This window comes from Daphnia pulicaria, chromosome 1 (assembly GCF_021234035.1).
Source record: "Daphnia pulicaria isolate SC F1-1A chromosome 1, SC_F0-13Bv2, whole genome shotgun sequence".
NCBI classification, from domain to species: Eukaryota; Metazoa; Arthropoda; class Branchiopoda; order Diplostraca; family Daphniidae; genus Daphnia; species Daphnia pulicaria.
In genome coordinates this window covers 21006708-21020160 of record NC_060913.1, presented here as the reverse complement: position 1 = coordinate 21020160, position 13453 = coordinate 21006708, and the positions used below count along the sequence as shown (strand labels likewise).

The 13453-nt window shown below is 35.0% G+C and overlaps 1 protein-coding gene and 2 long non-coding RNA genes across 3 annotated transcripts; all 3 read left to right on the top strand.

The window, feature by feature from the left end:
- The first annotated feature begins 2104 nt into the window (after window positions 1-2104).
- Window positions 2105-5029, top strand: LOC124321134. Its single transcript, XR_006914156.1, has 3 exons — window positions 2105-2347; window positions 4514-4520; window positions 5020-5029. It is a non-coding gene; the product is annotated as an uncharacterized LOC124321134 (long non-coding RNA).
- A 1985-nt stretch (window positions 5030-7014) lies between these two features.
- On the top strand, window positions 7015-8580 carry LOC124321133. The gene is made up of 3 exons (XR_006914155.1): window positions 7015-8005; window positions 8073-8229; window positions 8298-8580. It is a non-coding gene; the product is annotated as an uncharacterized LOC124321133 (long non-coding RNA).
- A 3963-nt stretch (window positions 8581-12543) lies between these two features.
- LOC124320750 (cytochrome c oxidase subunit NDUFA4-like) lies at window positions 12544-13209 on the top strand. The gene is made up of 3 exons (XM_046783634.1): window positions 12544-12705; window positions 12857-13003; window positions 13076-13209. Exons 1-3 carry the CDS (start codon window positions 12664-12666, stop codon window positions 13127-13129), a joined length of 243 nt encoding a protein of 80 aa, XP_046639590.1. The 5' UTR covers window positions 12544-12663; the 3' UTR covers window positions 13130-13209.
- Window positions 13210-13453: the final 244 nt, after the last annotated feature.

The window sequence follows — 13453 nt, the reverse complement described above, 5'->3', positions numbered from 1 at the left end:
TGAATTCGCTTTTTTTGCGTAACCTTCCAACTGTCAGTGCATGCTCAGCAGTGTAAACAAAAACAAAAAAAAAGTTTGGATCTTCCCTAGCAAGACAAGTTTTCTGCTACGGGAGTGGAGAGTATTTATTATTTGATTTTGTTTTTATGTTCGATTTCGATTTCGTCTTTATTCTTCTTTTTACTTTGTATTTTCCCATTATTACTTTTTTAAATTTTTTGTTTTATTATCACCTCTTTTTGTTTACTGTTTTTTGTCTTGATTTTAATAAATTTTTTGATCAAGTAAAATTTCTATTTCTCCTTTTTTTAACAGTTAGTCATCAACCAAGAAGTTGAGGAACATTTAAAAATGTTTGATTATACTCATTTTGAAGCTCTGGGTCATCTCTCTCTTCTTCCCTTGTCCTCTTCACAGTCATCAAGATCTTCTGGTGGTAGTGAAGAGTTACCACCGATCTTCCACTTCCATTTATCTCCGAAAGCTTTTTAAGTGTAATTTTTCAAAAATTACAAATATATTTTTCGAGATTGAGATTCGAACCCTAAACAATACGAGTGGCAGCCCGAGTTGCTAACCATTAGACCAACATTGATATTTTTATATAAGGGAATGCGTGGCCCGGTTGGTGAGTACACCAAATAATGTAACAAAAGTCGAAGTAAAGCAATGGTAATATCGCTAGCGACGCTACCATCGGTATCGATTTCGGAACCGGTCGTAAAACACTTAGGTTATATGCCTTAATTATAAAGATTTTTTCAGCGTTGGTTTAATCTAACTGCTATAAGAGCACATCCATTTCTTTGTAGTTAATATGTAACTAATAATTTTTCTAATTCCATGTTACTATAGTAATAAATATTGCTATAACTTAATCTAAACATGAAGTGCGACGTGGGGTGGCGGGGCGAATCCTCCGCCATTCATAATTCGCAACACTCATAATATTACAGATTATTTTTCAATTAGTTATAAAGAATCAATTATGGAAGATAATAAAGGGAAACAGAATTTTCCAAACGTTATAGTATGTATTAATCTACTATAACCTTGTTTTTCTGTCTCTTTAACGTTTAAAAAAATTACCGAAGGACGTTACCGAAGGAATCTTGTATAAACAATAAAAACCACTCCATACTTGCTGCTCCCATTGTTTTTTTTGAATTACTATAGAGTTTTTAAAATGTAGAAAAGACTTGTTCCTGTTCTTCTCCTAAAGTTCCAACTGATCCATCTCTCCAATGATAAAAATGTAGGATCTGTAACGAAAAACGAAATCATTAAAATAAAATTATCCTATACTATAATACAAGTCGTCGTTTGGGAGGAAGAGTTTTCCGTGTGCTCACTCGCTGATTGGTCGCCGAGGTTTCTACTTGTTTTGGGTTCTTTACCCTCAAGGGAGAATCCTCGAGTTGCAGCAGGAGAGGCTGAGTCGCTGAAGAGGGGATCGAGCTGAGGGAAAAAATATGGGGAAGGAAACACGGAAATTCGTTCGTTTTCTTTACTTACGATAGCTGTAAAGCGAAAATAGTGTTTGAAAAATATGAACTTCATATTTAACACTAAGGCAAATGTGTTCACACAAAAAAAATGATTAAAATCGGCTTACTAACTTATAAATAACGAGACGGCAGTATGTGAATTTCACTCACCACGGTTGGAGCTACTGCAAAGTATTTAAAGGGTGGGAGAAAATTTTTAGTTCAATCGCTTTTTCAAACAAAAAAAAATGTTTGGATTGAACCACTGTTTAATTTATAAATCCTTTTGGAACTTAGAATTAAAAGGGAGAATAGGTCCGTTATCAAGGAGAAAGAAAATGCTACTATGTCTACTATAACGCGAAACATTTAGTTGCCTAAAATTAATAATAAATATCCGAGAATTAACGGATAAAAAATAGAAGACAGTGAGTGACGGGTCAAAAGACAACAATATCAATCTTAAAATTAATTATATAGACACGAGAATTATCGTATTAGAAGGAAAAAAACAGAAGAAAACGAATTTGATTCACGGTCAAACACAATGCAATTGAATTGCTACTCGGAAAAACGTGAGTGACGGGTAATTTATCAAAAGACAATAATACCAGTCTTAAATTAAACTGTTGTAATACGCATCCGCGACTAAAACAGACCAAGCTTTCAGGGAAAAGACGAATAGTTCTAACAAAATTAAGCGAGGGGCAGACAGAATATCAGGCGACGAATCGACGGGCAGGCAACGAATATTGGGTAATAAATAAACTACGGACAAGAAATGAACAGGCTAATCAAGATATCACGCAATTCAAATAAATTGCAAATAAAAAAAATCTTTACAACTTAAAAAGAAAAAAGTAATCAAAAAACGAAAATTGTCTAGCAAGAAGAAAATTAACTGGCAACAAGGCAACAATGAGTTTGACAGGCAAGATGTCATTAGGGGGGAAAATTTAAATCACTCTGAATCAAAATAAAACATCAATCAAACCAATTGCAAATAAAAAAATCTTCGCAAATTAAAATTAAAAAAGTGATCAAAAACGAAAAAGGTCTAGCAAGAAGAAAATTAACAAGGCATCAATTAGATTGACGGGCCAGATGTCAACAGGGGAGAAAAATTTGCGAAGCAAGTACGGAAATTTGTAAATTTTTCAAATTTACGACAGCTCTGAAGTGAAAACGACATTTTTAAAAAATGAACTTTGTGGCTAAGGCCAAGAGGAAAATGTTCATGAAATAATAGAAACGGGAGTCGGCCAACTAAATTATAAATAACAAGCAGGCAATGTGTAAATTTCACTCATCTTTGTTTGAGCTAGGCAAAGTATATGAAGGGTGACGGTGTTTTTTTAATAACCCGCTCTTTTCTGATTCTGTGACGGAGAGATAGGGCCTCTTTGAATTTTTATAAATAGTTCGCTTTCGTTGGGCTCTCCCCTTAAGCACAAAGAAAATTAACTGGCAAAAGGAGAACGACAAGGAGACAATGAGATTGACTGGCAATTCGTCAAATGAAGGGGGAGGCACTCAATCATTCTGAAACAAAACGAATAAAATTAAGCAACTCCTGAATTGCAACATCGTCCAATCTGTAAAAAATAAATGCCACTGACTTTGCCGATGCAATCGGCAGCTGAGCGGATGTAGAGAGGATACCTCCAGCGGGACTCGAACCTGCGGGGGTGGGGGCCCCGGAGGGGCACCCCCGGTACCGCGAGAGGAGCTAGGATAAGTTGGGCCTAGGTTTATTTTCGAAGTAATTTGGAACGACGGGAAAAGTAAAAGTCCAAATTGTTTACGAAAAACACGAATTCACGTTGCCTTGGTGAATGATTCATGCACCAAATTCTTATGTTTCCGTTACGTTACCTTACAACTGGCACAAGATTACTAGTCTTTTTATAACAAATTTCAATACTTGGCATGGCCAGCTATGCGCTTCGCCGTAGTCGAGAGAGGGCTTTTGTTCTAAGAGAGAAAAACTTTCAAGAGCTCTTTGCAAGAATTCTATGGCCATGAAAAGAAATTAATATAATAATACTACAAACATTTAAAAACTGCTCTTACGGGGTACAGTTTGGTTGAAATCTGGTTGAACATCAAATGAATCAGCTGGTTGATCATGGATATCTGGGAACCGAGAACAACTTTCTAAAAACAATAAAAGTAGAACAATAAAGTAGTTTTCGAATAAGTCATACAAAGAATAAAACAATCAAGTTTACCATCTCTCTTTCGCTTCGTACTTCGAGCTACAACAATTTCAGAACTTTTCTGTTTAGAACCGTCTTCTGAGTTATTCAAACCTCTATCAAATAGTCCGAAATATTTCATTCCTTAAAAAAGGCAAATTTAACATTTGAAATATTTCAATTGTCTAAAAAACAAACCTTTTCTTCTACTATCATTGTACTTCTTAACCCGAGCTTTTGTTCTTCGCTTCTTAATTCCCAACCTTTACGTCCCATATTTCCAATTAAACGAATTCAATAGCACTCTAGAATTATTAAAATCCAATTAGAATCTAAAATAAAAAACGCAGTAGATTACAGTTGACAGTGGGGACAGCCGAACTGGAAAATGCAAACAAGAAAAGAAAGATGCGTCTGCGTTTAAGTACTAAAACCGTATCAAAATTTAAAAAATTTATAGTTTTTACAAAAAAATTTAATTTGCAAAATTTAGACTGTTTTCAAAGAAAATTATGAAATAAAACATAATAATTAATTTTGATCCCATTAAAACAATTAAAATTTAAGTTTAAATTAACAAAACTCCATTTTACCCTTCGCTTCAGAGCAAAGGAAAATTTTAACTAAACTAAGAAATAAGAATATATAACTGAATCTGAGTGTGTATGAGGTTGTTTAACACAGGAACCTACAAAGAACATATTTAAATTAATTGAAATACAATGGAAGCAATTCCATTAAAAAAAACTTACATGTTCTCATTCCAGCCTTCATAGTTTACAATGAAGAAAATCCCACTGACAACAATAATACTGGTAATTTCTTCAGAAAAAAGGTTCCCTGGATCAATAATAATAGAATAATGGTTAATAAAATTGAATGGCTGCAAACTTCCTGTGGACAGAATGTAAAATGCAGGAAACAACTTAGCGAACTGACCAAGGCATACCCCATAATTGATATTTTACAAAAAAAATGGGGGCATTTTGATGGGAAAAAAGCAGGTTACTGAAGAAAATAAACTAAGTTACTTAATATGATAAATATACCTTAAAATCGTGAATTTACCATTTTGACAGTTCCTAGGCATGAGAGAGAAAGAAAACTGGTAACAAAATTGGTGTCCGGACGATTCGGCACTGACTTGTAAAAAAAACTTTCGGCAATATCTAGTGACGATTCGGCACCGTCTTTTTACCGATTCGGCACCAATCCACCATGAATCAATTTTTAAGTGTTCGAATGAATTAAAGTTATTTTATCATTTATGCCTAGAACAAATTTAATTCTAAATTTTTAAAATGAGCACTATTTCTATTAACGTTTTAAGTAAGTGATAAAAAACGTACAAAATTGGTTTGTGGGATCGTATAGAAATTTGTAATTAAAAATTTTTAAATGAGAAATGGGGATGAATGTATCAGTAAACATGTGCTTCAAATTTGAATGGCTTTGATGAACATTCATTATTGTTTAATGAATTAAGCAGTAGAAGCAGTAAGTTTAGTAATTAAGCAAAAAAGTAATTCAGATAATAAAAAGCTACCCTTTTTCAATCTTCCGAAATGATTTACAGCACGCCCGCAAGTGGGATATTTTCTTGCTGCTGCAAATTCCCCCATGCGTACCCTTGGTATAATGTTTTATTTTATTTTCTAAAAATGAAACCATTTTCCATACAGTACCCACCAAACTATTAGGTACACCCCCCTTTTTTCAGTGCATTCTTATGGCACTACGTGTCTTAGAAAAAGTGCAAATACTACCCGAATGGTTTGGGCTAGATTTTTTTTCTTTTTTTCCTGAGTAGATCTAATGATGATCTACATTTTTTAAACGCACAAAATTGTTGTAGGAGTAACCCCCATGGCGCTACGGTATCGTTCACGTTATTAGGTACACCCATTTTCCCCCATATACGCCGTGTTAAATACGGCGTTTTAAAAAATTTACAAAAAATACTAAAAATCAAGATAAAATCTTTTTCTTGGTGCCAAAAGATGCAGAATTCTTCATTTTTTACGAATATACAGAATGATTTACAATAAAATCAACTCAGAGAACCCATCCCTATACCTCAAAGTTTTCCACTTCAAAATTTGTACTTTTTACTACACACTTGCACTGTCGCCCCCATAGGCATTAGAAATTTCGACAAATTTTGAAGTGGAAAACTTTGAGGTAATATCCATTTTTGATTGAAAATTTTTAACTAAAGCCAAAGAAAATTTGGGCCCGAGCTCTTTTGTCGTTTTCCTTACCCTTTCCCCTAAGTTTTGAAAATCTGTCAATGGAACGATTTTTAACGATTTTGAATCAGATTTCATTTCTGTTCACAAAAACGGAGGATGATGTCGGGCAGATTCTTCCTCCACGGGCTACTAGTCGGTGCCGAAACGTCCGGTAATCACAAAATTAAGACAAAATGACTGGAAATAGATGTACATAGGGTTAATTTAAAAGCTAAGCACGAAAAACACCATTAAAAAGCTCAAATATTGATGATAAATAAGAAAATACAGTAAAAGTATACGGGCCTATTTAAAAAAAACAAAATGGCCGTTGAAAACTCGAAATCAATGGATGTAGGACGTTCAGGCCCCGGCGTTCAGGCCCCGGCTTTCAGGCCCTGGGCCTGAACGTCCAGATTGGGCCTGAACGTCCAGAAGCGCAGTCAAGTTCTTATTTCCATCATTTTCCATAGACAAGTTCCGGATGCTGAGTTGCACAACCGCTAAATTAGGATCGTGCGCCAACGTGTCCTTTTAACGTTGTGGGGATAGTAGAAAGCGGGTTTTTTATTATTTAAGCATAGAATTACTTATCTAATCTTAGAAATGTTCAGGATTATCGTTGTTTAGAACATTCTGCTTTTTATAGAGTAATTTTAAATGTATAATTCAGCTTAGTTTACCCATTAAAATTAAAGAAAGTCCCCATTACCCCCATATTTTATATTGAAATTCAATCACTGTATTGTATTTTGTTGTATCTTGTATTGTATCGTGTCGTTAAAATGAAGTCAAAACAAAAAGAAAAATTTTTCATGAAAGAAAAAAAAACAGGAAAGGAAAATAATGGATTTACATAATAAAGTAAAGTTAAAGGGCTTAACCGGTTACAAAAAACCAACAACATAGCAACAATGAACTTAATTTTAACTGGTTATTTTCCATACTTTTTGTCTGGTTGGTTGTACTTTGGATGTCGATGTTTTTGGAAAAGGTTTTAATTCTAAGTCTCGTAAACAACCCTTTAAGTGATCCTTCATTTGAGATTCTTTTACGAAGACAATGGTTGAAGGGTCTGCTCCTAGAGAAACTTCAACGGCGAATGCAAGTGCAAACACACCACAACTGCTTTTGTCAGCTTGTTTTTGACAACTTGGGGCATACAAGCTGTAATCTGTATAACCCAACAAGCTGGAAATTGCTTTCACCGTTTCCTCTTCGGAACTCCTTTCAAATCCCAAGCTGTCATACACGGCTACATTATGGTTTCTGCACACTGGGAAACCGGAAACAGCTAGGACCCAATGGCATTTTCCGGTATGAATTATTTGTATCCAACGTTTTTCTTTCGGCACAGTGTAAGTTCCGCTGATTCCAACTCATACTCTAAGATTAACAAAGCAATCGGCGCGCCAATCATGTAACAATTGGTTGTTTTTCAAATGGGCGCTTGCCAGATGCATTTCATCTTCCTTTAAGTATGCATGGCCATTCCCCCCCCCCCCCATTAAAACAAAAGCTTTCTTTTGGTGTCATGCAGAAATAGTCATGCAGTTTACTATGCCATCGCAACGTGCATGACAGCTCGGTTCATGCGGCGAATTCATGCAGATTATTATCATGCAGTCATGCAGAGTTTTCATGCACATTACCAACACCCCCTTATCAATTATTTTTAAAGTATGTTAAGTAGGAAAAACATTTAAGTACTATAGAAAAATAAGTGGCACGGTAGTATTTCAATTTTTTTAGTGTATAAAATAGTTTAAGTACGTTGATACTATTCAGTAGGCAAATATTACTCACAAAACAACATATATATAAAAAAATATAAGAAATACAAAAAATATAAAAAATACGAAAAAATATAAAAAATACGGAAAAATATAAAAAATTCGGAAAAATATATTTTTATTTAAATATTCGTACACCCAAATCATGAGTTGACTACCCCTTGGCGGAAAGGCATTCTGTGATACGTTGGTTTCAACGGATATTCATCATCATTCCGAGCACTGGAGGGGGTTTTTGCATCGTTAATGAGCAATTTCGTGTGCTACTCCCGAGCAAATTAAAGCGGCTTTCAAAGGTAGGATTCCTTTGCACTAAATGATTTGTCTGGTAACATGATTATCAATTCTATCTTGTTCTAACAGAACCAGTTGCTGTTCCTGCAGGACCTCCCACTACAACGTCATCTGTTCCCGTTTGTGAAACTACAGAAAGTTCTACTCTTGTTGATCCAGTCGTTCAGCAGCAAATGGTGGCATCGTTTGCTTAACAATCTGCAATGAATACGACTTGGTCATTGAAGTATTTAGATTTCCCGCTGTTTACATAAATCAGAACTAGAGATCATGTTTTCATATTATTTGTACTAGGTTTTTAGAAGAAAACGGCTGGGTTTTCGATCGTGCTGCCCTTGTTTTCACCGAGCTCAAAGCCGCCAACCAGATCCCGCCAGAAGCGTTCATCAAATAGTACCGAGATTAGGATGTCGGTGATATTTTCTTGGATGTTCTTACGAATTGTTGGCATCCAATAAAAAAATGTTTGCAGTTCAATGATACAAACTTGATTGGAAATTCGTCATCTTATTTGTGCGAACCAATTTCGTAATGCGAAGATAGAGATTATAGTGTTTTCCTTCGTCTCTGAACAGAGTAATAATGGTTTTTATCATTTATTCAATTGATTGTACAATGATGCGGCGAACGCTTGGCTATCTGTTAAGTTGATGCGAAAATGAATCAAGCAATCGATATGGTTTTGTTATCATCAAATATTTGATATGGCGGTTATATTATAGCCAGACATTCACACCTTTTCACAATTTTTTTAACGCGGAATCCTCTTGATTTTCTGATAGGCTTTCTTTCCTCACCAGACTTAAAATTAAAAAATTGAGTGGAGTCTCTAAGTGTTTGTTGCTTTAGAAACTAAGGGGAATTTACTGTTCAACGAAAATCCTTTCTACATAATGATTTCGACCAGCATATTTATGTGTGCACTATATATCTTTGCAAATGTTCCAAGATTGTGACTTCCCATTTTTTCCTTAAATTGCAAAGTCACTCCATCACGTATTTTGATTATTTAGTTTCTTTCAACCTAGCTTTATTGAATATAGTTACAAACGTACCGTATACCGGAAGGTCACAACCGGAACTCCAGATGGCTACCCCCACAGGTAGGGGAGACTGGAGTAAAACGGGACGGTTTTCGTTTGCCCCCTATATCTCCCCAACTAATTCTTTAATTTCGTTAAAATTTTTTTTATGTATTCTTTATTGTAATGTACCCCCCATATTTTTTTTATAATTTTATAATAAACCATTTCCCCATAAAAGACCTTTAAAGTTTACTCAGATTTATGGGAGGAGCCTATTTTTTGGGGTAAGTGAGGACACTGGGGTGGGTGGTAAGGGACGTCCTCCGTTTTTGCCTTAAAATTCATTAATAAAATTGAAAAAAATTGAAAAAGTGTTCCACTGCATAGACTCTTTGAGTTTATAAATGTTTCAATTAAATTATTGTGTTTATGAACCTTTTTTCTTATATATACAAAAACCCTTATGGAGCTGTAGGACATCCTGCGTTGCTAGGTCAGTAAATCGAGCCTCTTAAAAATGCTGTACGCTGATTGGTCCGTAACTGTCCCATTTTAGGCAAAAACGGCTGTCCCAAACAACCCGATTATGACTCTTTTTTTAAAAAGTTCATACCGTCTAAACAAATTGGTCTAAAATTCTAATTTTTGTTTTAAACGATCAAGAAATGAATCAGCTTCATTTCAATATTAAATTTACATGCCATTACCGTTTATTTGTTTCTATAAACATAAAATGGCGGAGACAAAAATTTATAAATAAAAACCGTTTTTTTAGTTTTGTCAATAACTCATGCAGTTATTGACAAAAATCAACAAAATTTCATGCCGAAGTAGATTATACAGATTTACATAACATACTAAAAATTTTTAAAGTTTTATTAACATCTACTATTTTTCCCCCCACTGTCCCTTTTGACCCGGTGTCCCATTTTACTCCAGTCTCCCCTATGGGGTACGACCGACCGTGGGAATGAAATAAGATTCGACCTTTTACTGCCGTAGATTCAGTTAGTTTTTTGTCATATTTGTAATTTAATTTTCTTATAATTCTACTCAAGCTTCCTTTGAAACCTTCGATGGAATTAACCATTTTTCAGGTTAAAATTAGTAAAAAGAGGGAAATACCACGTATTAACCTATTAACCAAAATAACTATTTTTAAATAAAATGATCAAATAGACCAACCGGGAAATTATCCACCATTTTAAAAATCATGAAGTAATTTTGAAAACCCAAGAAAACAAACGGCAATCTGAATCAGATGTTGGAAAAGAATGATTGCTCATACATAAGTTGCGACAGAAAGAATCATCGTCGAGTGAAGAAAAAGGCAGAATGCAATATTGGTAGTTCCAGACGAAACCGTTTTCCCCAGGCCAAACTTGTGGAAGATACCAAAAGCGGAGCACTGATTGTTTTCCTGGACGAACTTGATGACAGCCAATTAAAGGCTTCGTCCCATCGAAAACGAGCAGCTGAATCGGTGAGCGAGGTGTTAGAAGAAAAAATACCTCGTGTCGAGAAAGGCATAGCACGATAGCAGTAGCAGTAATCCACATTGCATTTGCCACTCCTGATACCACTGCCCCAGTAATAAAGAAAATCCTGTGACTACCGACGTGAACTAACAAATCACAATTTCTACTCACTAGTCGACCAGCGAGAAAAAAGAGGGAAAGTCGTCGACAAAACCTAGACGCCTAGGCCTAGGTCAACCACGGCACCACGCAAGGTGAAGACAACTAACGGGTAAAATTGAAAAATTCCTTAACTTCATTCGTGTTGCTTAATAACAACCCAGTCTATTGAAGATTTTTTACAAGCAATGACGCAGTGTTATTGTAAGTGTTGATTTTGTTTGAATTTGAAGTTCAGAATTCAGATGTGTGGTTTATTAAGCACACACAGACTAGACTAGACTAGGTATTTTAATTTGAAGTTCAAATTAAAATTAAGGTTTAGTCAGAGCCATTTACTATTTGAGCCATTTGCCATTTAACTAGTAAATGGCTCTGGTTTAGTTCTAATTTTGAACTAAACCTTAATGGGAAATGGCTATTTGTAGATGTAACATAATGAATTTTTTTATTATTAGTATTTCCCTAACTTTATAGGTCATGTGTTATTTTGATATTTTATAAATGGAAAAAAAATCGCAAACATCCCTTCGGGAAGTGTTCTGTCGGATAATTCATTTCGAATAAAATTCCTTATTCGGGAATAAAGAATAAATTTATTCGTATTCGTTATTCGTCGAATAAATGATTTTTATTCGTATTCGTTATTCGATATATTTTAGAAAAAATTATTCGTTGTCAGCGAATAACTTTTCGAATAAAAAAATCGAATAAATTTCGAATAAATTTTGCATTTTGGGATACTGTTTAAAGCACATTTAGCGCCAGCGCCACCTGCGGTGAGACAAAGGAAGACAACTTTTAGGGGGTTGAAGCATGAAGCTCCACCCCCATTACTAGGGAAAAGAATTGCCTAGAGGGTGGTGCTTCAACCACCGAAATTTGTGTTGCAGCAAATTCCTAAGTTACACTAAGTGGCGCTGTGAGTCATTACAGGCGCTATGTTGGGCATTAACTGGGTTCTGCAAAAATTAATGCTCTGCTATTACAGAACCAGTGTTCTGTCGAATAAGGTTTTTCGCTATTTGAGCGTAATCGAATTACGAATAACTTTCATTTATTCGACGAATAACGAATACGAATAAAAATAAGGGTCTTATTCGAATTTTCGAATAGAATAACGAATAACGAATAAGAATAAAATTTCAAATAAATTTTCGAATAAAAGATAAGAAAATTTCGGATTTTAATCAATTAGTAAAAGGTTTTAAGAGAATGGGTAAACGGAATTTATTTAATGAAAAAACAAAATAAAAGTTTTTCGGTCTTGGCTTCCTACCACATTTAAGATTTAATTGGAATTTGAATTTTTGCAGAACCCAGTTAATGCCCAACATAGCGCCTGTGATGACTCACAGCGCCACTTAGTGTAACTTAGGAATTTGCTGCAACATAAATTTCGGTGGTTGAAGCACCACCCTCTAGGCAATTCTTTTCCCTAGGAATGGGGGTGGAGCTTCAACCCCCTAAAAGTTGTCTTCCTCTGTCTCACCGCAGGTGGCGCTGGCGCTAAATGTGCCTTAAACAGTATCCCAAAATGCAAAATTTATTCGAAATTTATTCGATTTATTTATTCGAAAAGTTATTCGCGGACAACGAATAATTTTTTCTAATATATAGCGAATAACGAATACGAATAAGTCATTTATTCGACGAATAAGTAATAACGAATACGAATAAATTTATTCTTTATTCCCGAATAAGGAATTTTATTCGAAATGAATTATCCGACAGAACACTGCATTCGGGTAACCTTGCTAACGCAGGTAGCTGACAATGATAATGCACGAGAGATTTTGTTTGATTGACTTAGTTTTTTTTTCTACAATAGATGTCTCTTTCTTCGCAGTTGGCTCGCTCGCGGCACCGCTGTAAGAAAGAAGAAGGAAGAAGTTCGGCCTTCCAAATATAGCAGAGACTCCGATCGTACGCCCCCCATTTTGGACCCATTTCAAGAAGTGTACGTGCAATTTGTGAATTGCCTTTTAAACGTTCAAGATGCAGGGACTTTCAATAAAATCTCTTAAAAAACACCCTTCTGTGAGTATCTATTGCTTCGATCATTCATATTCTTGTACCTTTGCAAAACAACTACAAAGCAATTTAAACATATATATGGCTTGCATAGTTGCATTTAATGTAGGTTAATCTTACTCGTATTTCAGCTTATTTCTTGATGTTATTATTTTAGCTCATCCCCCTCTTCGTTTCGCTGGGAGTTGGAGTTGCGATGGCTGCTGTTTATACTCTTCGTCTAGCAACCCAAAACCCTGATGTTACATGGGACAGGAAGAACAACCCAGAGCCATGGCAAAAGTATGCTGAAAAGCAATACAAGGTAAATCGAAAACACAATTTCTGTAGTTTCTGCATTCATACATTACCATTACATTTTTTTTTCTATTTCTAGTTTTATGCGCCATCTGGATTCAAACCTAGCCAGGCACCTAAATTTGAAGAGTGATTTCCGTAAAAGAGTTCTTTTATAGTCTCCTTCATGATTGAAATTCCTGGATAATGTTGAAATAAAAAGAATTGGTAGTATTTCGTAAACCATTAACTGAACAGTAAACTAAAAAAAAAAATTACATTATGTAAGAACACGTCACTTTCAAAATGCCAATTATCAAAATTGCTGGCTGAACTGACAATATTAGGTATTGCTGGGTTAATTTTACATTGTACGTAAGAGGGCTAACCCCCTTGTAAAAATTGGCATCAGTTTAAGGTGTCTGTATAAAAATAAACAACTGAAATCGAAATATGTTTGCACCAGATCTTCTCTTCA